Here is a 24,955-nt window from a genome sequence, read left to right as displayed (position 1 = left end):
GGGCTCGGGTGTAAACACCCCCTACCGACTAAAAATCTCCTCTGTCCTGATAGCCCTGAAGGCTTTTACAGCGAAGTCGGGCGGGGGCCTTGGAGGCCGAAAATGTAGCTCACAGGCGCGGGGCGTCTCGGAAGGAGACTCGAACCTCGGACAAATCGCGAGTGTAAGACGTAGCATGTCACGCACACTAATGTATTAAACCTAACCTGTTTTGATCGGTTGTCTAACAGCAAGAGGCTCAATGTAGACATAATATAAAAGATCTAAGTATATCGCCATATCTGAAGTTGATTCAATAGTTTGTCACACAAACAACATCACACTTACGCAGCAATAGTAATCATTTTCTCCATTAGATTCTAACTCTAGGCTGAACTGTGGGATTTATTATACCTACTCGAGATAATTACGACTTTATTGATAAAATACACTCGCAATGCAATAAGAGATCGATATAATTACAATTAATTATTCCCAATTATAGTGTAGGTAGTTGATGAGAGTTATGTTTCGGAAATCAAAATGTTTTTCGCACACTATTGAAAATGTTAAGGACCTATTTATAATAATAATAATATATATTTATTAAAAGGTATGCACCCAGTTAAAATTACAATAATATATGTATAAAGTAAAATAATAATTATTCTATTCCAAGCGTGGCTGACTTTTACGCCTTATAAATCAAAATCGGTTGCAGTAACAATAGATTCTCTTTCCTTCACCGTCTTGCTGTTTCTCCGTTAAAGTTTTTCTTCTCTCTCGTTATTTGTCTATACGATAGTATGTTGTATAAGGCTATGGGTATTAAGTGCATTAAGATTGCTTGATTACGAATCAGGCTATTTTAAATTATGTATTTTATAAGGCAAATAAAAATCATTATTATTACAATTGCAGTTCCCAATCTAGTCTTGCCTTCTACGCGAAATATCACAAAATAAAAAATGCCTTCTTTTTTCAGACTTCCTTTCTGTTAGCAGTCCTCACTGACTTAGGATGAAGTATCAACTAGATTTGCCATACGCGTACACCGCGATAAACAAAATGATAATACCGTAGAGCAGGGGAGCTCAAGCTTGAACTGCTGGCGATCTACCTCAAAATTTGTAGACTACGATCGATCGGCTCTGAGAGGCTTCTAGGTAGAGTGTCACGATGACATAGATATTAGTTTTGCGCAAAATATGTATTTTTTTAGTCAAGGTAAGTGTAGGTCTGCTCTTAAATGTCAATGAAAAAGCTCATAATTATTATTCAAAATTGCGAGTTTATTGGTTCTTACAAAACAAACGCGTTGTAAAGTTCTAAGCTTAACTAAATAGTGACTTTGGATGTTGAAGCGTGACACTGCATGTCCTGAGCATACTTTTCATAAGATGGTACGTAATTACCGATTTTAGTTTATTGTACTGTATTTTTTTCTCGAGATCGACTCAAAAAGCACTCGCGATCGACCTGTCGATCCCGATCGACCGTTTGAGCACCCCTGCCGTAGAGCGTGGTGGACATACCTTTTCAACTTAATTTGGCGGACTAATATAAATATGTTAATAAGAATAAATATTTTTACACATTATTTCTAGTATAATGGAACACGTAGTAATTAACATGCTCTTATTCTTTCCATTTTTTTTCAAATATGAAATATATTTACTAAAAACCGATTTACGTATCTTTAACTATAACTTTATTCCGGCACTCATGTTCAAAAGGGACTACCCTGAGTCACGGAAGTCAGCCCTTGTCCATTTTGATCCGGCAAACTACAGGTCTATAGCTATTGCCTCCCTGCTCTCCAAAATCATGGGGAGCATAACTAACCGCCAGCTCTTGGTATACCTAGAAGGTCACCAGTTGATCAACGACCGACAGTAGATGCTTCCGCCATGGTCGGTCGGCAAGTGATTTTTTGGTATACCTAACAAATAGGCGGCGGCTATCGAAAGCAAGGGGAAAGGCCCTGGCAATTAGCCTGAATATAGCGATGCGTAGAGACGTTGCTCCATTGTGTGTCTTCTACTGCATCTATCACCAATTCCACCTTCGCACGATACGCCACAAATTAGGATAACATCCCCACCATCTGGAAGTGTGGCGGTCCTCAAAAGTGCGATTTTCATGGAGCTTTCTTCCACGTACTTCAAAGCTGTGGAATGAGCTTCCTTGTGCGGTGTTTCTGGGAGGATACGATACCTTCAAAAAAAGCGCGTACACTTTTATAAAAGGATGGCAACGCTCCTGTGTTTCCTCTGGTGTTGCAAGAGAATGGGGGCGGCGGTGATCACTCAACACCAGGTACACCCGTACGCTCGTTTGTCCTCCTTTTCCGTAAAAAAACGGAATTGTTATTAGCTTGTCATATCCAGGTATAAACTTTGACCAACTCAGTGACTGCCCATTCTTAATTTTTGTACCATCGTTACATGCTAAATTGTACTTAAATTCAAATCCAATATTTTTATGAAATGAAATGATTTATTTGTATGAATCGTGGTAACATAGTTGTAAACAATTGATAGGTGTACAGCACAATTAGCAAATATTATATCGACATACAAATATTTGAAAGTCAATATTGGAATTTTTATTTTTATATAAAATAATATAAAATAAACATTAGTTTGTAGGTTATTCAAAATAGGATTCAAAATCACTAATTGAACGTCAAAAACTACCACAAACTATATTACTTATGTAGGCTGTCAAATAAACAAAAAAATAATGTTTTGTCAGTTTTAATTTTGTGTTTTTCCTGTTAAAGGCACAAATCGTTCTATGATTAATTTTTAAATTCAAGTTAACTCAAGAGGTGTATCATTATTAATGAATAGTGTGTTATTTGATAAGATGTACTCCCCGAGACTATTATGGATTCAATCTTCTGGTTGATTTGCAACAAAACAGTTTAAAATCTTGTCGTTGACAGGAACACCTTTGTAGCCGTCTTCAGTTTCGACTATTAATGACTGAATTTCGAAGCAGAACTATATTTTACACTTTTACGCAGTTGTTTATCGACTTAGATAACATACTATATTATATTTGGAACTTTTCTATTAATTTTATTTTATATAATTAATTTTAACAATTAAAATATGACAATGGTGTTGCCAGACCTCTCCAGAGTCACCTGTGTAAAGCTGTTTTATATATTTTACTTTTTATTTTAAAACAGAACCAACATTATACGGATGTTACAAGAAACATGAGTATCTTTTAAAGTATAATGAAACACAATAACTATCATTGGTATAAAATTAACATTTATTATATTAAATTCAGTTTATATTATACCAACAACTATAAGATTGCTATTAATTGTAGAATAAAAAAGATTTATTGCGATCCAAGATGTGTGATAAGATTAATTCTGTTTTTATATGTTTTTGTTGTAACATCTCATCTTGGCACATTATCTCTTTAACGACATTTGATTGCTGTTTTAAAAAATATTGTCGAAACGAACAGAACTTTAACCAGCTGGTAACTAAATCACCCAACCAAACAGGGTTGGTTGATTGAGCAAAAAATTCTAAACGGATTCGTAATTGCGATCGTGACAATAAGACTTGCTTGTTGGTTGCGTCAACTAACGTTAGTAACAACAAACATGTTAAAGTACCGGTTAATGATTTGTACCATTTGACAATTTTTAGATGACGTCATAACTTTAACTGTTAGTCCCAACCGTCCAATCTTCGCCGGTTAAAGCTATTGTTAATGTTAAATTGATTTGAAACGATATTGATTTGATATTTCACTTTTTAACTTTAACTATGGCAAGGATACAATCTAAATAAAAATTGTACGAATAATTATTAACTGTTTTCCAATACTATTTAACATGACATAGTTTTATTATTTTTGTAAAGAAAATTGTATTAAGCTTATTAAAACTATGGTGATCTTGTACGGGAGAGGTAACCTAGCTCCGTTCGATTCCTCAAGGCCGTTGGCTTGGTCCCCAGCCGTAGGCCCCGTTTCTACCAAAGAGGAGACGAGAGGAGATTAGCCGCGAAGCGGTAAGATTATTTCCACCAAAGCGGAGAGGAAATGTGTAGCGGGGAGTAGGTGTGAGCTGTGTAGTGGGGAGTAGATGTGTAGCGGGGAGTAGGTGTAAGCTGTGTAGCGGGGAGTAGATGTGTAGCGGTGAGTAGGTGTGAGCAGTGTAGCGGGGAGTAGATGTGTAGCGGTGAGTAGGTGTGAGCTGTGTAGTGGGGAGTAGATGTGTAGCGGGGAGTAGATGTGTAGGTGTGAGCAATGTAGCGGGGAGTAGATGTGAGCAGTGTAGCGGGGAGTAGATGTGAGCTGTGAGAGTTCGAAATCAGTCAACTGATAGGTATCTACGAAAGGAAGACGTCATGTCTTTGCAAAGGTTTTATTTTAATTAATAGAGGAAACAAACAAACAAACTTAGCTGAACTTTTTGGAGCCCCCTCCTTTGTTTGAGTTAATACTTAAGATAAACTACTAAAGTCCGTTAAAAAATACGGTAGGAACGAAAAGTGTGCGAGACGCGGGGAGAAGGTGCGGGGAACGTGGCGCCGCTCGGCTACAGACATCTGACATCTCTCTTCTTCGCTTGATCCATTTCCACCGAAATCTTTTTGTTTATCAAAACGCATCTTCTCTGCTCTCCGCATTGATGGAAGCCTTAATTTGAGTAGCAACGGGCGGCGGCGCGCTTCTACCCGAGACACAAGGCTTGCATGTTTATATCTACGGCTTGTCGGCAAAAAAAGCGCTGCTTTGCTTAGCGGCATTCTGTCCAAACAAGCCTGTCACTAGTTATAACTAGAGACTGTATGTGTAATTAATAACGCATTATGGAAGGGGAAATGAGGTTACTTAATGGTAAGTGATCATCGCTGCCTACTTTTCCATAATAGAGGAAATACATTGCCGGTCTTTATATTGATAAGTTAAATAAGTCAATATCAAATAAACTTTATTCAATTAGGCTTAAACTAAGCGCTTCTGAATCGTGATTAAAACTGTAATCTGAATTACTGAATGATGAATCTACTATAATATGTTCGGAAAAAGTAGAGCTCGGGAGAAGAAGATACAAGAAACTTAATGCTCTTTTAAATCAAGTAGAGTATTTTACAATGGCTGTAATCTATACAACAAATTATTTTGTAATGCACTGCATCCAATATACGAATCATGTTCAAAGTAAAAGAGGTTAAAATATCCAATATTTCATAAAAAGTACTAAAGAATCGCTGAATAAGCCTCCTAGTACAGTGTTTCCAGTGTGATACGATATGCGATTAAACAACTACTGTGGTTACTTGAGCAGGAAATATCACTTAATCTCAGGTGGCCCGTACGCTCGCATGTCCTACCATTCCATAAAAAAAATATATTATACATTAAACATTTCAACTTCAGGGTCCTGGTAGCCTTAAATTCATCAAGCTGAAGCGCCACTATATTCAGGGACTAGCAGTAAGATTTGTGGACAAGAATTGAGAGACACCGGAAAAGCCTATCCTAAACACAATGCCAAAATACAATCATTTTCAGACAGCTTAATGGATCATTGTTGAAAGACAGATTGCCAAGACGCAGAATACAAAAAGAAAAAAAAATTATACATTAAACTTGATAGACATAATTATTATGTTTAAACTTTGTTTAATCAACTCACGATGATTGAGTAACAACACAGATTATGAGGTTTATAATTGATATGTCACGAATTAACACATTTCGTAATATATCTGTAACAGATCTGTCGCCGCACTCGACTCTTCTGACACGTGCGTGTACTTGTAGGTGCTCGATATTAATAATAATGTACTACATAGTACTAGCTAGAAACCGTTGTATTGTAATATAAAATATTAAAAAGATGTAACTGCAAATTAAAGGTGTATAAAAAAGATTTCAACCGATTTTCAGACCTGCCAAATATACATAAAAATAACGGGTTGCACTCCAGGAATGGTTAGGGAATAATTTCGCACGAATTGCTTTATTTATCAGCATAAAAGTATTAGCATTTATGTGGTTAAATACAATACTCGTAGCACTATCGTACACAAAAATGACAATTTATATATTTATAAATGTGTATAGATATTAATACAATATTTGTGCTGCAGAAGAGGGCTATTCGCGCTATTTATAACCTAGGCCCTAAAGAATCATTGAGAGCGAAATTCAAAGAAATTAACATCTTGACTGTTGCTTCTCAATCTAAGTCGAGTTAGCAAGTCTTTTGTGGAGTGATGTATATGCTTTTACAACAGGATCCCAGAAAATGTTCAAAACAAAAGTATTACATTGTTCAAAAGAATTGTTAAAAAACGTTTGTGTGGTAAAGGTTAGTATAACATAAATGACTTTCTTAATGATACCACAGATTGGGAATGGAGCGACCGCTATCGGGCTACTAAATAATAAGTTTAATTTTACAATCTTACTTTGTTACTTTGTAAATGTTACTTTAGGCCTGAGGCATTCATTTTGGAATGGGTGGTAGTTTTTTTGACTTTCAATAAAGTGATGTCACATCCTATTTTGAATAAAAATATTTGAATTTTGCCCAAATTGATGGTATGTACGAAAAATGTAAGGTCTGAGAGACAAACTTTGTTGGTTCATTATAATATATGTATATATATATATATATATAAATGAAATGATAGAGGTTATCATAAGTGCGCTCATCACGATACTAAATACTGAACAGATTACAATTAATTCTTCTCAGTTTTATTCCTTACACATTTACCATTAAAAAAAATATTGCGATACCTTCATTTAATATAAATTTATAAAAGCTTGAAGCACATTTATTAAAGTATTATATTTAAAGGCAGTATGTGATCAGTCAGTACGCGGACGAAGTCGCAGGTATCAGCTAGTATGGAAAAAACAGGTCGAAATTGATTCCAAAAACGCTACGCTAATTATCTTTTCTTGGAATATATAGTTACTTTATACTAGCTGACCCGACAGACTGTTCTGTACCCTACATTATAAATAAAATACTGTTTTTATGAATTTGTCAGTAATATTTCATAACATTCAGAATTATTTTGTGAAATATGCTCCCTGTTGTTATAATGAAATTGTTTCAAAGCAGAATTGTCAAACCGTGCGTCAATAAATTTTCTCATAGAAAATATGTCCATACAGAACAAATATTGGAAATTAAAATAATTATGGGTCGCAAATCGAAATAAAAACTACACTCCATGTAATCCCCATTAAAATCCCTTCATTAGTTTAGGAGTTCACTTTAAACAAACATCAGGATTTATATATATTAAGATGTATTTCGTTACATACAGGTACATTGATAGAAAGACCCTGTTTTTAATTCTCTTGATTTAAGCCGTTGATTTTGGGTCGGCTTAACTCGCTCTCTGGTTTTACAAACTATGTCTAATACAAAAAACGTCAAATTATGCTTAAAACGTGTCGAAGGCAAGAGATTGTGGTTAACTACTAGTTCACCATGTCTAAGACACGTGGACCGTGGTTGAACAATGAGAATTTCTTTTGTTTTTTTATGAAAGGTCTAGGCCGACACAAGACGACGACAATCACTTAATAGTGTTTTTGTAGAAACGCCATAAGTTCCTGGATAATTCTTCTTCGTGACAACCTACGTCTTACACTCGCGGTTTGTATAACACTTTGCGTTCGTGCATTGCGAAAAATAGACAAATATTTTAAAATATAATATGAATAACTAACAACTGTTGACAGTAAAATGAACTAATAAGTTCTACTGTTAATTAATGCATTGACGCATAGGTCACTTTTCACAATTTAATAGATACTTATTACGAAACCGCAACACGTACTTATATTTTTTCCTTGGATAATTTATACGTCTACGGCCAGGTTTATTACTTTAGTGTGCGCGACAAGCTACGTCTTACACTCGCGATTTGTATGACACTTTGCGTTAGTGTTCGTACATTTCTCAAAATGGTGGTTAACTGTCAACCTCAAATTCAGCTGTTACAGTCTATCTAGTCGTATAAATGATCTGGGTCATTTTCATTTATCGAGTCGGTAAACTAACAATAACTAACTAACTATAATATTAAACTAACAATAATAACAAACTGATCGCACGTTCTGCTATTGTTAGTCTTATTAATATTAAAATAGCGTTAAACAAGATCTTAAGTACATAGAAACAAGCCCTAATACTATAACCTTCCCAGTGAACCCTGACAAACGAGGTATTGTTGGTACGATGCGACCAAACGTAAACATTATGCCACAGAATGCATTATAAAATTTCCGCATTAGAACTATCGTCATCCTTCAGTTACCATTGACGAAGTCACAGCAGAAAAAATATATTTTGATATCTTTTGTATAATTGTCGCTTTCATAATAGTTAAGAGATTTAAGATCCTGGACATGTGAGTAAAATACTTTTATTTAATAAAACACGTAATGACAATGTAATGAGATATTAATTACTGAACATTTGATACCAATATTAGTATATTTTTACATTCTCTATGGACACTGTGTCTATATATCATATATCACATATCAGAAGCCTCCCTTCTGCAATGCCGGTTATTTGGGTAGGTACAACATCGAAGGCTTTTCTGCTGTGACAAACAGAAATTAAAGAGAAATATATTTATTAACAACAGGGAGTGATAATAACATAACATATTACAACAACATGCGGTAAACGTTATGAAGCTATATCACTTCGTAAAGTTATTGTTAAGATTATTGTTTCGGTTAGAAGGGTTAGTGCTAGGTAAATTTCTGGGCTCAGGGGATTTAACATCTTATATCTTAAATAATTATTATACCGCACATAATTAGTAGTTCAATCAAGAATGGGAAGCAATCAAGAAGGCACATAAGTGAATTTGCCAGAAACTGTCATAACCATAATGTTAACACCAGGAACAGACATAAGCTTATGATGCACACTACTCGACTAAGTCGAGTTAGTAAGTCTTTTGTGGGGCGATGTATATGCTTTTACAACAGGATCCCAGAAAACGTTTAAATAAAAGTATTACGTTATTCAAAAGAATTATTAAAAAACGTTTGTGTGGTAAAGGTTACTATAGCATAAATTACTTTCTTACTGATACCATAGATTGGGAATGGAGCGACCGCCCTCAGGCTATTAAATAATAAGTTTAATTGTACAATGTAACTTTGTAAATATTACTTTAATTGTAAAACATATTTTTGATGAAAAAAAAAAACCCCGCTGAGTTTGTTGCGCCCATTCTTCTCAGGCCTGAGGCATTCATTTTGGAATGGGTGGTAGTTTTTTGACTGTCAATAAGTGATTTCGCATCCTGTTTTGAATAAAAATATTTGAATTTGAATTCCTTTTTGTATATCTATGTAACTAACTCCACACATGTATAGATATTAGAAAATCTCCACGTAACCAAACTACTCCAAATTTCCCATTACGTATGTTTGTCTCCACATCTTACAAACTTATTTCTCTTAATTTTAAATAAAATCTTGATTGAAACTTATCGTTTGTTTCTTTGTTAATTAAAACTAAAAATTACTAGATTTTCACAATAACATATATTTGGAATACACGTATTTTTCTTAACTCTCATTCTAAAACTAATTAATTGCATTCGTTTAAAACTACCTTATAAATAATGTACGCAGTGGTACTTTTAATTACATCAACTCAAACGATGCACTCCACATCAGAAACAGAAGTAAAACAAACTGAGTCATTACCGCCTTGCGTTACATTAACTCGTAATGCATTTCGCTGGTGTTTGTCTACTTGTCTCCACCTACACTCTCCATTCCTAACGCTTCCTTTATTGTTCTACAACAGTGTAATGTTTGTAAATGACGTCCATTACCAGCTTGTATGGGAGAAAGTTTACTTCATTCAACACTTACGACATACCAACATCAAATTCCACACGTGATAAAATTCCCTGTTACCACAGTAATGCCTATTTTTACAGTGAAATAATGTGAAAGTATTCTATATAAAGTAAAATGTATAAAGTATAGTATTAGTGTTTTGATGTGGAGCGAGCCGTTGCTAGTGTAATAACTGGGACAATGAGACTTTATAATATTTGAAGTGATAACTTTTTATGGGAGGGTAAACCGCTTCGTAACGTAACGCGTTACGGCGCCATTCTGCCTGGCTTCCCGTTCTCGCACGCATACGGCAACGGAAGGCAGGCTCCTTCTTTCTCACTCTAACTAATTGTTATTTTTATAATAATTAAATAATAAATTGATACTAATATTGTACATACACAAATCCTTATATACATATTCACGAAATGTAACTAAGAATAGAATATATTTTATAATCAATAAAATATTTTAACAATAAATAACCTTTCCTTACATTATCATATTAATATAAATAAAATTAAAAGTGGTAATCTAATCTTTTCTCAAGTTAAACAATTTCGATTAGTTTAAGTTATCACTTCTGTACGACGTCCCCAGACAAACACGTTTTTTTTATTAATATTATTTATCATTTTCTTAAGAAAAAAATTTAAGCAGCTAAAACAGTTTCAACAAACTGTTTTAACAGTTTGTTTGCAGGGGGCCTACTTCTAAAATCGATATTCGATATATCGTGGCATTAGTCGTGTCGAATCCTACTCTTAGTTACATCGTATTAAATTTCGAAACGATGATTGAACGAACGAAACATTTTTCGATATTATCGGTCTAGCCCTACTCTTAGTTGAAAATGTCAGAGACGAATATTCGAATTCGACAAACAATCAAACGTCACTTTTACGATAATCTCAACGACACCTTCTAAGCTGTCGTTGCTATTATAGTTCCAAAATGTATAGATATATTTGCCATGCAATATACATACTTAATCAATAAAATTAAAATAATTATATGTGATTTACTATTCAACAGGATTTACTTACTACCAAGTAATTTAATTCATTTTGTTGATCGTTTATGCGTAGAAAGTAATGCAAAAGGCCGCCTGAGAAATAGGAAGTCGACGAGAAGGGTTGAGTTACTTTTTTTTTCATTTTATTATCGGCAAGTTTTGTAAAAATTTTTCAATTTTAAATGGTCATATTCTATTGATTAGATAATTTTGGAAGATTTACATTTTGTGTAAATAATGCAAATTGGTGGTGCAGAGTCTGGCATGGTCCTAATCGCCTAAGCTATGTTTTGACTTTTGACAATTGAAATTGAAAATCAAACTATTAGTCTATGGTTACGATGTTGTTACGATAAACGATATGGAATACGAACATTTGTTAGAGTAAGGTAGGTACGATATATTCGTGTTATTATCGTATCGTTCCGAATATATCGTTGTTGATTTTGCGAGAAGACCTACAGGATCAAGTCTCTTGTAATACTAAGAAATAGATATTAATGATAATTTTATAGTGTTAATATAAAATGTAAATATTTTTAATGTTTTTTTTTTAAATTTGTTACAGTGGGATCTAGTCGCATGTACTACGGAAAGCTGTTTAGGTTGGCGTTCTTTGAAACACAATAAAGATATCACTGAGAATTTTGGAATTTTCTATAATCATCAGGGTCACTACATACCTAGTACATTGTAATGGGCAAGCCATATCAAGTCTCGTCACTTATTCTAACAATAAATAAATATTTTTATCATCCCTCACAATACATTAAACTCATATATTATATGAAAAAACTTTACTAAATTCAAGAAAAATGTGATTTCAATTAATTCATCTTTGGTATTTTGTTCAACTGTCAGGTTGTGGCTTCATCTACAGGATCTACTTTACAGTCGATAACCTGCTCAACCCCAATATTTGACTATTAGGAAATTGATTCGAGATGTCACTCTTGTAAATCTAAACAGTTTTTTAATTTAAAGAGACATTCCACACTTCTGGGATTAAATATACAAATTTAATCTGGACCGAAATTTATTTAAGTCCCGCATCGTCCACAAATTTTGATACAATTTTTTTTATATTTTGGGGAAAACGGACAAGAGGTTCAAGGGATGGGGAGTGGTGAACCAACCGCCCATGGTTATCCGCAATAATAAGTGTCAACAGATGCGTTATCGATTCCCGAAAACCACCAGCCGGTACTTGATTCCACAAAGTGGCTATGCGAGACAAGAAATTTCTTGTTCAACGCTTCAAATTTGTATATTAGATCCCAGAAGGAATTTTATCACTTAAAAATAACAAACTGCTTAGAATTAATAAATTATTTTAATTCAAGGCACCTTGAAATAGTACAGAACTATAAGCCCTCACGCGTGAAGCACAAAAAGTCCATTCCGTGATTATCTCTCGTTATATTATACTTGATACATACAGTCGTGATGTGCGTGAGATAACGCGGCCGAGTCAGATCAACGTCAACACACAAAGGGACACCATCTATTTGCGCTTTACAAAATTCTTTTCCATCACTTTTGTTAAGCCTCAAAGCAGTTTAATAACTGTCGGGACGTGGCAGTGGAGGCTTTGTGTGGATAGAGGGCGAGACAATAAACCCGCGGACGCATAAGTTTCACTTAAAACAACCGCGTTTTCAAAACAAGGCCAGCGTGTGCTTGTAAGTGAGCTCTAATTTTAGGTCGTGAGTATCTTATTGTGGTTACTAAAATACGCAAATTATTGTCTTTTTTGTAGAAAGATATAGAAATATATCTCAAAGTCAAATAAACTGTATTAAAATAGGCTTAAAGCAAGCGCTTTTGAATCGACATTACAAATATTTTATTTAAATTACTGAATCTACCATATGACCATGAATTAATAATAACATTATAAAGAATATATTGAGATGCAACAGTCAAAATGTTTAATTCCTTAAAATTTTCTCTTAATGATTCTTTAGGAATAAATAAATAGTGCAAATAGCCCTCTTCGATATAATGCTATGAAAATAACCAAAATAGTAGGGCATTTGGCTCTTTTATTTGCTGGCACGATGAATTCAGTGCCAGTCGGCTTTTCTGAGTCTTGTAATCATGAGTCATGATAGTTTAGTTGTTATAAAAGAACAACAGAAAAGTGTGCGTCCACTTTTAATGATTAACAACGATCTTACCATGATGGCGAAGAGATAAAAAGTTAACGATTATAAAAACTAAAGATTAGTGGTGTTTTAAATAAGTACAGTAATTATCGTGTAGAATAGACATTAGAATAAAGATAAAACTAGTGTCTTAAATTCAACTAAAGTATATCAAAGGTTCTTGTTAGTGAATGTTACGAAAGATGAAAATAGTTTTAAAATACGCGAATTTCTATGTAAGTTATATTAAGAAAAGTATACATACGTAACATTATTTGAAAAAATTCGCCCTTTACGTTTTTTTTGTAAATTATCAATGCAACCTAATTAGTATCTGTTCTTCATTAACAAAATTACACAAAAACCACTATGAATCTGAATTAGTATCATTAAGACTTCCGAATTGTTCTTTTATTTTGTTCTCCGCAACATTAACTATCAACATAATAATGAAGCCGTCATTGAACACAATCTGATATCATTGAGTTAAGGCTATTTTCGGCATAATACGTTTGTGCATCATCATTGTGCATCTCATTATGTTTGATTCATTATTCGATAACGACAGAATGAACAATTGTCAATTACTCAGAGGAATGCTCCATTAGATACAATTTTATGTTGACATTGTTGAAGCCACAATTCTAAAGGTTTATATAATCAAATTTAACTAATGAACATATTACAATGATTATAATTTTGTACGCAATATTTACTAATAATTTCTAATTAATCCTAATACGGTTCAAGATAAAATGTATTATTTGACGTTTCATAAGTGATAACATATCGTATTTTGAATAAAAATATTTGAATTTGAATGAACAACCAAATATTCTATATATATCTCTACTTACGCGATGTTCACAGGACGATAGGGTATGGGTACATTTCAAAGTGTAATACAAAAATCAAGATCAATTTGTTTCTTGATTGCTCTCAAATGTATTTGTACGAGAGCGATGATGAGAAAGAATCATATTCCAGAGGAGTGTATAATATCGTTGCAGTCATAATAGATATCATATTACAGAAATCACGTCACGTCAGAAGATAACAATGTGTTTCAAAGTTAGCGATGGCACTTTATGTTTGCATTAAACGACGGGGTCACATTTTATTGGTGTTCTTGGTTATTTGATTTTATATAATGGAAATAAACTAAGCCTATAAAGTACGAAGGCTGCATTAAAATTGCATTGTAAAAAAAACATTGCGTCGACTCATAAACTGGATAAAATGTTATATTTAATAGTTTAAAAAAGATTATAATAATTAAAGATTAAAAAATTAACCACTAAAGCTAAGATTATTAAAAAAAAATAAACAAATAGGTATATCATTCCTGGTGAAAGTTAGTTGTAATCAATGAAAAAAATCCTTAAATATTGCACTTTTTGAAGATACCAGTAAAAAATGAGACCAAAAAATCTTTAGGCCGTTTTGGAAGTGAAACTCTTTTAGGCGCGCTGGCGTCTAGTCTTAAGCCGCGTGCTGCGACGTGTTTTCGTGTATGTTAACAAAAACAATATGTTTTATACAGGTGGCCGACCCAAACCGGTCAGTATGGGGATTTCAGAATATATAAGAGATAGAAGAATATCTTCTAAGGAACCACGATATCGATTTTAGAGAAAACAAAAATTGCATTCATAGATTTTCAAAAATAAATCATACACGACTCGGGAATCGAACCCGGTCATTTTGGAAAAAAAATACAATTTTGTTTTATTGCCTTATTGATAGTGTAGGTTGTAAGGAGTGAATGATGCTATAAAACCTTGTGTCAAAAATAAAAAGAAATTGCTTTATTTGATATTGTTTCATGTAAGTTGTCGGTTTTACTCGTTAAAAAAATGTAGGCAATAACCAATCGTAATGTTGTCTGGCGTATACCAGTAAAAAGATTTTAGCCGTAAAAAGATTTTATTTTTCTGCTATTTGAAAATGGAATCTGAACTTCTAAGATTGCCGAATTTCAATTTTAAAAAATGAATGCTTCATGTCTGCGTACCAGAAAAAATATTTTGTTGCTGTTATTATTAAAGGAACGTGAACTTCTGGATTACCAAATTTCAATCAAAGAGAAAACGAATGACGAGAAATTCAACTCTCATTTGTTATTTTACAGATTTTTTTTTCTTTGTGCTGTGTTATTTATTTGTGTGTAATTTCTAAATATGCCATTGACAAACGGTGAGAATTTAAATTTATTAGAAGCTTACTTTAAAAATGACAGAAATTGCACCCGTGCACTAGATTGGTATCGTATTAAATATCCCTCACGGATTTTACCAACTCGCAAGATATTTCCGAAAAAAGTTAAAAATTTAAATAATTATGGAAGCTTCAAGAAACGAAAACAGAGAAGTCCACTAAGTTATGACACTGACATGGAAATAAATGTTTTAACGTATTTCGAAGCTTCACCAGATGCCTCCACTCGTGATGCAGAACGTGATATCCGTGGCATTTCACGTACCACTATTAAACGAATTCTAAAAAAACACAAATTCAAGTGCTATCGAAATAGACGTTTGGTTCAGGCCTTACATGCTGGTGATGATGGCAGACGACTTGAATTTTGTCACTGGTTAAAAGAGCAAATATTAGAAGATGTTTTAGAAGTCACGAGGGAAATGTCGGAGAGAACGAGTGTATTTCCAACAGGATGGAGCATCGGCACACAATATTCGGATCGCTATAGATTTTTTAAATAATCATTTCCAACATAAATGGATAGGAGCAACCGGACCTATCAAATGGCCCGCGAGGTCACCCGATTTAACCCCACTAGATTATTTCTTGTGGGGTTACGTTTAAGATGAAGTCTACAAAACTAGCTACGAACCATCGGTCTTTCTACAAACAGTCGGTGTCATCCAAAATAGGTTTGTTACTACATACATAGTTATAGGTGAGATGTGCTTGAGTCGTGAGGAGGCGAGAGGCGAGAGCGGGTTGCAGCGGAAGGACACAGATTCCAAAAATAACAATAATCGTAACTAGTATTAGATTAATTAATTAAATTGTTTAAAAATACGCAATTATTTTTATACTTTTTAGTGCACATTATATATATTGTTTTGGAATAGTGTTTTTGAAAGCGGTTGTTTTTTTGTGATTTTTTTTTAAATAATTTATTTTACGCGACCAAAGCTTTAAAAGTTTTCAGTATACACTTTTTTTTAATACCCGTGTCGTATCGCCAATGGGTAAAGTTCAATATGTTTTGCGGGCCCGGTGACTTATATCCCAGGTATTCATTAGCTATTCCAAGCACTGGTTCTCACAATTAAAACCAGACATTATCGATATCAATAAACTGTGAACACGTGATTGTGAGAGAAAATATATTTAACACCTGGTTTGTTGTCACAGGCACAGGTCACCAGAGGGAGTATGCTGACCAGAGTACTGACACTAGCGGTGCTGGTTGTGAGTTGTACCCTCACGGACGCCTGCACTTGCTCCCTGGAACACCCACAGGCTCACTTCTGCAATAGCGACTTTGGTAAGTCTACTCTTCAGTTATTCACGAAACACTTGAAGAATTCTTATCAACATTAATGTCAGAATCATCATCATCATTTCAGCCGGAAGACGTCCACAGCGGGACAAAGATCTCCCCCAAAGATCACCATAACGATCGGTCCTACGCTGCCCTCATCCAACCTATTCCGGCGATCTTTACCAGATCGTTGGTCCATCTTGTGGGGGGCCTACCAACACTAATTCTTCCGGTACGTGGTCGCCGTTTGCGGACTTAACAGCCCCAACAGCCACATGTCTGTCAAGCTATGTCCCCTGACCATTGCCATTTTAGTTTCGCAACCATCTAGGCTATGTCGGATATTTAGTCACTATTCAAACGTTATAATGAATCACATTATTTTTAGCCGCCACGAAAAAACTTACGTAGTCCTATATTTTTAAAGTCACAGAATTCCTGTCCCACTAGGGCCATTGGGGAACTGTTAATAAGTCTGTTACCATACCATATCGACTACGATAGACTATCTTTGGTTTCAGAAGAAGCGACGGTAAGCTGAGTTTTGGTTACATAGATGTTCCACAGTTTTATGTTCTGAGGCTTTTTAATTCATCAGACTAAAGAAATTACTATTATTAATTAATAAGTAATTACTTGTCAACTTGTGCTCATTGATTTCGCTACCGAACTGGTATTCTATGAAATAAATAGTATAATTATGGAAAAAAATTGTTATATTTCGTATTTTTAACCGCGCCTTGATGAACAATGGTGGTGGTGTGGTTGGATATGGTACGGCCGGACCATCCGACAGTCCATAATTTACTTCATACAAAAAATAATTCAAAGTTTTTTTCCTCTTAAATTAATGCATATCTCAGAAAAACTACATGAGTAAAAGGTGTTTGTAATAGTTTCAGCAGTCTACCAAAAAAAAATCTGTTCGATTCCTTGACCTTCAAATTGACCTCACCCTAATTCCACGATTTCGTGATATGGAACCAGTGTGCGGCGTCGTACTTCTCAAGGTCCGGACGGTAATAATGGAAATTTTCTGCGATGAACAATGCGAAATTCCGTCTGATAATGAAGTCCGCTACCGGACCGCGTCCGATAGTTCGGTCGTACCAAATCCGAACATATGTTTAAGCTATAAGAATACTTCATATTTTTCTATTTATACTTTCCTATCACGTTGCCGAATTACAAAGCTAATATCAATTTTTATTTTAAATTATATTAATTTTCTATAATTATATATTTTTACAGTAATCGTTGGGCGAGTACAGAAACTCTTCAGAGGGAATGATTTCTACGATGCGTACAAAGTGAAAATACGCAATGTTTTCAAAGTAAGAGAGTTTTGAATATTATTGTTATATTAGCCGACCCGGCAAAGATTGTGTTGCCATATAAATTATTTTAGTGTTAATGTGTTTTTTCTCCGACGTACTTACCTATTTTATAATTTCAACTACCACGAAAAAGTCTTTTCATTTTTCGGGTTAATCTTATATATAAAATTCTCGTGTCACAATGTTCGTTCCCGTACTCCTCCGAAACGGCTTGACCGATTCTCATGAAATTTTGTGAGCATATTGAGTAGGTCTGAGAATCGGCCAACATCTATTTTTCATACCCCTAAGAAATAAGGGTTGTTCACCCTTAAAAATTTTTTTTTTGATTTTTGGACGATTTTTTTTTTCTTTTTTTTTATAATGTGGCATTAAAAAATACATACAACTTCAAATTTTCACCCATTTACGACCAACGGTTACTTTTGTATCGCGATTTTAATATCGTCAATACAACGTTTGCTGGGTCAGCTAGTATACATATAGTAATATATACAAACTTTCGCATTTATAAAATTAGTAGGATATATATTTGTAACTTCTACAGTATTTTGCACGCATGAATAGCTTGGAGATTGCAGATATTTTTTTCCTACTATTTGACACTTATCTTGATATTTTACATAATTCTCGCTATATCTTTGTAAATAATAGCCTATCTGATGTGTAAGGTATATTATTGTTAACTTTCATTAAAATCCATTTAGTAGTTTTTGCGTGAAGAAGTAACAAACATACACACACTCGCAAATATTCGCATTTATAATATTAGTAGGATAGTAGTAACTCACAATGAAAATAGACAAAATGTTTTTAAAGTTACACTTCTTTTGGCGCGTTAGTAAAATAAAATCACAGTGTTAAGATACACGCGCACACCGACATTAGAACCAGACACCGTTAACTGGTCAACTAGACCATTTGTTATAATACTTCAGACTCCATTAACTAAATACTTACCGCATAATTATAATAATATTTTCAATAGTTTTATTATATAAGTACCTTCTTTATCACAATATTGTTGTAACGTGAAATAGTTTGAGAAGTATTTTTTTTAGGATTTTTGTTTTACTACACCAAAGGAGAATAACTTGTTGCGTGCGTACATAAGAACACATACAGTTTTTTTACTTATCTTTTGTTGACAAACAAACAAGATCTTCTCATTATTTTTCCATTTACAAGAGGCATTGATATTGTGTATTAATGATAAATCAAATACCAATACTACAACTCTTAGTGCTGTTAAAGCCATTCATATTCTCGTATAAATGCGTCGTAAAGGAGCTTTCCGACATAATACCGGGTGGTGTAAAGGCACGTTCATACATTTAACAGCAGCGATTCGAGAACATGAGTGCTCGTAAAGATACGTTGTGTTGATTTAATGTGTAGGTGTGGTGTAGACTTACATCTCTATCTCAAATATATGAAGTTAAAAATATTCAGGAAATATGGCATAAAATATATTCGTAAAGTCAATTATATTTTTTTTTCTTTTATAACATATAGTTAGTGGTTAATTAATACTAACGATCCCTATTTGGACATTCAAAATCCGAAACATGTTACAGTCATAACTCATATTATTACATAATATGTTACATGTTACAAGCATGTTACCGTCAAAGTTTCTCGAAGTTTTATTATAACATATACATAAAAAAATGAATTGCTGTTCGTTAGTCTCGCTAAAACTCGAGAACGGCTGGAACGATTTGGCTAATTTTGGTCTTGAATTATTTGTGGAAGTCCAGAGAAGGTTTAAAAGGTGAATAAATAGGAAAATGCTGCTAAATTAAATAAACACAACAAATTTGTTTTTCCTTTGATGTGTCCATACATAATTTCTATGAGAGAATTTATTGACGCACGGTTTGACAGTTCTGCTGTGAAACAATTTCATTACGACAGCTGGGTGCATATTTAACGAAGTAATTTTTGATTTTATGATAATATATTATTGACAAATTATTTTATTTATTATAATATACAGAACAACGTCTGTCGGGTCAGCTAGTTCAAATATAAAAAAATACAATTTTTTACTTTTATAACAATATAATTGGTTTCACTTTGTTGTTATTGTTTATTTAACTGTTAGTTGACGTGAACATTATTTTGTGGGTACCTATTAGACTAGAGTGAGCTGTCACGTTTGAATATGTATTGCGTATTCGGGTAAAGACGACCCGAGTCGAGTGCGGTCTATCATAAATCAGTTACACGGTGCGTGACTACGTCTTCAATTATAAGTGGTGTCTAGTGCTAAGCGATACTATTTGATATAATATGATTTCATAAGATAATTTATTATTATTATAATGTATTGCAGGCTACACCAAAGGCAACATTAGCATTAAAATCAGGACGAATCCTAACGCCATCGCAGGAGTCCTTGTGTGGGATTACCCTTCAACCTAGAGAGACCTACGTAATAACAGGTAATTTAGATTTATTTAATAGATTGCTAGAGTTGGTAGGCCCCCACATCACCGGAATACGTTGGATGAGGTCAGCGCAAGATCGATGGTCGTGGTCCTCTCTGAGGGAGGCCTTTGTCCAGAAATCGTCTTCCGGCTGAAATGTTGATCACACTCGTCGGGCTGAATCTTCTTCTTTGCCTGCCTCTTTCCCATCTTTTTGGGGTCGGCCCTGCGTATCATGTGTCTCCAGGCAGCTCAATCCTGGGTCGACTCTTTGTTGACTTGGGCTTCTTTGAGGTTCTTATTTACTGCAGACTTAGTTACATTGTAATATCGTACAATAAAACTTATTTTTTAATAGCCCGACCAATATACCAAATCCATTGTATCATAAAGAATTTAATTTATGTTGTAGTAACTTTTAAAACAAATATTTTGTTTTGTTTACCAATTCTTTTGAATTACTAATAATACGTAATACATATTTTGTTTTTAACATTTTCTGGCATGTTGTTGTAAATGCATATACATTGCCCCACAAAAGACTTACTAACTCGCATTAGTCGACTAGTAGGCATTATAAGATAGGGCTGAATGATTAGAGAAGAAGCAAGAGGTTGTTAAATATTTATAAAGCAGTTGCAAGGGTTTATCCTAATTATCCTAGATACTGCGTAAAAACAACTTGTATATACAATCTGCCCACACAAACACGTCATATATATTTTATGTTTTTAGTGTTGTGCGACATAGATCGCATGATTTAAATATTTCAAATGAGTTGCTAACAGTGGTCGTTGTTCAGGTCGAGTGATGCATCTTCAAGCTCATGTCCACTTGTGCGGGTACATCAACAAATGGCGTGAGGTCACTCCGAGACAGAGGAAAGGATTCCGTCTGCTGTATAAGCAGGGCTGCACGTGCAAGGTGAGCTACCATCATTTTTCATTCTTTTTCATAAGATATTCGCTTAACGTCCAAATTAACATTATTTCCGTTGCTACGATCGTAGAGTCCTTAGATAATTTATGCGTCTAGATAGAGTTATCTGTTAGACAACCGATACAAACAGGCCTATTATATTTCCTGAACGATTCAACGAGTTTGAAAGTTCCTTCTACGATTGTATTTAGTAGTGCTTATTGTAAATAGAGCTCGCTCTTGGTACTGTTAATAGCAGAAATAGTTGTTGCCATTGTTGGTCGTATAGAGTTTGTAGAATGATTTATTGTCCGGCCCCACTTTGATTAAGTAAAGCCGCAAATCAGTTTAATTAATTTTCATATGTAAGTTTATTAGAGGCTGCCGTATGTATGTTAGTTTGTCCTCATCTTTCATAAATATCTAACTGTAGCGCCACATTTGATACCGGCCACAGTTGACGGTCACGTGTTCATCAGAGACACATAACATGTAGATGGTAGCACTTCGCCATTGTTTGGTAGATAGTAGCGCGAATAGCAGACGTGGACGCAAACATTAGTTTAAATTTCATTATTTCTAAGTTCTATAATATTTTGTATGTGTTTTTATACAACCAATCCGAACCTTTATTCGTCGATCCTTAACTTATTGGAAACCTTAAAATGTCCATTATTTGTCTGTCGTTCGTTAGAATGTGGTAAAGTCTGTGTTTTTTCTTCTTAACCTCTCCTCCATTGGTAATTAATATCGCCTGACGATCAAGTCAATATGTTGAAACAAGCAAAACAATAATAATTGTGCTTTCGACATACATGTGATCTATACATTTAGAAACGTACTGCAAACTAAACATAGTGGTGAAGTAAAGATATTGTGGCGCTGGTGTGTGATACCATCGTAGGGTTACCTTCCCTCCGGATTAGTCCGGACATGTCGGGATAAAACATTCTAGTCCGGATTTTATTTTTAAAAACTAAATATTAACTAATTTCAAATTAGTCTATAATAGTTACGAGAAACGAAATCAACTTCAACAAGGGTCCGAACTTATATTGACGTGTCTGGACTTTTCAAATTACTAAATGGTAACTCTATGGTCTGAGTGTCGATCTTACTCGAAATCGTTATAGAAGCTATCATGAGTGCTGAGGAAATTGTATGTTTTGACAGCAATTATAGAGAAAATCTCATAAAGGTAATAGCAATAAAACTATAAATAAAACTACATAGAATGACACTACTCTATTATTCACCAAATAATGGATTAAATTAGATCCAGTGTAACAGAAACCCATCAGAATCATATAAAAGTATTATTTATTCTAAGTATGAGGTTTCTTTATATTGAGTATCTTTAAGTTAATAATATGTTATTCGTTCTTCGATAACTGCATTTTGATGGACATATAACAAATGTATATAACCTAATATTAAGTACAATAACACGAACCATAATCTGTAATCCATGTAATCACCATTAAGTATTCGCTATAAAGATTAAGTATTTCATTGCGACCAGGGAAATACGATTATTTTATGGCACAAACAAATGACCACGATATTAAGTAAAAGTATAATGTTTTAATAACCTGGCATTTAAAAAAAGTTAGCAACAGTTAAGCTTGCAATGTGCTGAGGATTTTGGAGTGACAAAAAAATGAATTCCAGAAGTTTTTAGTTTTATTTGTTATAAATTCCGGAATAGAACAAAGATTTTTTAATCCTCTTTGTCATTTAAGTGTTAGTCTGAGATCTATAGAGCGTACTTACACTTAGCTCAGACTTACGTAGAGTGTGATAAAAAGCGAACTTATCTTGCTCAGCATAATTTCAAATGTCAAATGACTAGGTATATATAAATGAAATCTACAATATTATACATTCTTAGATTAAGGTTTGGTGTCTGCTTCGCTCCAACTAGATATCATAGCTTTTTTTATTAACTATTAGATGCTTGTGTGCGTGGCATCTTGCGACTCAATGGCAAATTTTGTAACATACGCTTCGTGTTATTTTACATTGAAATTAATAAAAACAAAATACTTACTGATGATATGTGATGAGTGATCCCAGTGTCTTTCTTATTTCTTGTAGTTCTATTTTTACTAAATTTTACTGCACAACCAGGAATTTTAGTTTCAATTATTAGCAAAGTTTAACAGTACATGTGGCACGTCAACGTTACACAATGTGCGAGATTAGCTCGAGTACGCCCACCTGGGCGTAGTATTAGTAGCCGCACTTCGTGACTACGCTTGCGGTAGTTGGAGAATCTAATCTAAATCTAAGTATACACTATAAATATTAAAGCTATTATTTCAATTCTTGCGCCGTTCTTTCTCAGGGCGCTATTCATTACCGGAGCAGTAGTAGATCAAATCAAATCAAAATCACTTTATTCATTCAGAGAACTTTTTTTTTAAATAATTTTAGTTTTGGTTAGGTGTTTGTTTTTAAGTAAGAATTCAGGCTATTTTTATCTTTATATACAAGTAATAAGGCTTCGGTTTTGGCGTCTGTACTCTGTTGTATAGCATTCTGATTTGCGTGAGCGATGATTCGTTCTGATGATGGTCACAGAGAGCGGTGTCAGTGACATGTTCTTTATATGTTATGTTATGTTTGTTCCAGGTCCACATGAACAGGCGCAGCACCAAGTCTCCAAACACCTGCGTGGCCGGCTACGACGAGTGCTACGAGAGACACGGAGTATGTCTACACGACCGCTCACGACGCTGCCGATGGACAAGGTAATGCAATAACTAATGCTTCGGAACAGAAACAAGCAGATACCTGATCATAAACGGCGTCCCCTGCCCTTAGTCTGTCGTCAACTTTAGACTTAAACTAGTATGTCTCATTTGCTTGTAATTGCCCGGCACCCTTCATACCAAAATAATTCAGTACCAGTGTTCTGCTGTATGTATGTCGGGTGGGGCAGTCGCCACATCAACCTTACACGTACAGTTTTTTTTAAACATCACAAAATTCATAAAACTTAAGTTAGTTACTTCTAATAACGGATTTACAATATCAATATATTTTATAATAAGACTTGGTATTTTTGCGTGCCTCTCTGTGTGTTTGTGTGCATTACTTTTTATTTATACTTTCCTTTAGTATTTTACTAACTCGTCTTTAGAAAGCAACGTTTAATGTAATCAAAAGTTTCAGCAGTATTTAAGTGCTAATTATAGTTGTATAGGGAGCGACAGATTACGGAGTTTTCATAATATATAATGACTAGAGGGCAACAACGCAGCGTCTCTCACAGTAGCAAAACTATTTGTGTACCAGTTTGAAGTTATCTTGTAGAATTCGAACATTATTCAGATATCTTATATCTAAAGGCAACAAGCGCAATTTAAAGCTTTAATTAAACCCAATTGCATCATATAGCTACATATATATAAAATTGTAATACATATCAATTATTCAAGTTGCTTTATTATACATAATATTTGTACCGAACCTAAGTCATTCAAAAAAATTCTCAAGTCTACTGCCTGTAAAAAAATCAAACTTCTAAGTTAACGTAAAAAAATGGGTACGGCCGTTTATGATGTAAAAAACTTATATTTCGACATTCTCAAGGGAATTTTTCCGTTCTCCTAGGACTATTAAATTTGGGACAAGTATAGGAAAAAGTCTAAAAATTACTTTATTATTTGAAATATTTGTAACGAACTGTACTCATTCCATTTACAATAGCAATAGTAGGTACA

The 24,955-nt window shown here is 34.0% G+C and overlaps 2 protein-coding genes across 2 annotated transcripts in view; one reads left to right on the top strand and one right to left on the bottom strand.

Annotated features, from left to right (window-relative positions):
* The window catches only part of LOC126968192 (synapsin), a 154,057-nt gene that overhangs the window by 102,687 nt on the left and 26,415 nt on the right, over positions 1-24,955 (bottom strand). The window lies entirely within an intron of this gene.
* Positions 1-24,955, top strand: part of LOC126968496 (tissue inhibitor of metalloproteinase) — an 84,463-nt gene that overhangs the window by 56,336 nt on the left and 3,172 nt on the right. The window contains exons 2-6 of the mRNA XM_050813573.1: positions 16,411-16,543; positions 17,792-17,874; positions 20,216-20,324; positions 21,112-21,233; positions 23,862-23,980. Of these exons, the coding sequence (XP_050669530.1) occupies positions 16,411-16,543; positions 17,792-17,874; positions 20,216-20,324; positions 21,112-21,233; positions 23,862-23,980 (566 nt within the window). The remainder of the gene's footprint in view (positions 1-16,410; positions 16,544-17,791; positions 17,875-20,215; positions 20,325-21,111; positions 21,234-23,861; positions 23,981-24,955) is intronic.

Source organism: Leptidea sinapis, chromosome 15 (assembly GCF_905404315.1).
Source record: "Leptidea sinapis chromosome 15, ilLepSina1.1, whole genome shotgun sequence".
Classification (NCBI taxonomy): domain Eukaryota; kingdom Metazoa; phylum Arthropoda; class Insecta; order Lepidoptera; family Pieridae; genus Leptidea; species Leptidea sinapis.
The sequence above is the reverse complement of the archived record's forward strand: the minus strand, read 5'-3'. Positions and strand labels throughout refer to the sequence as shown.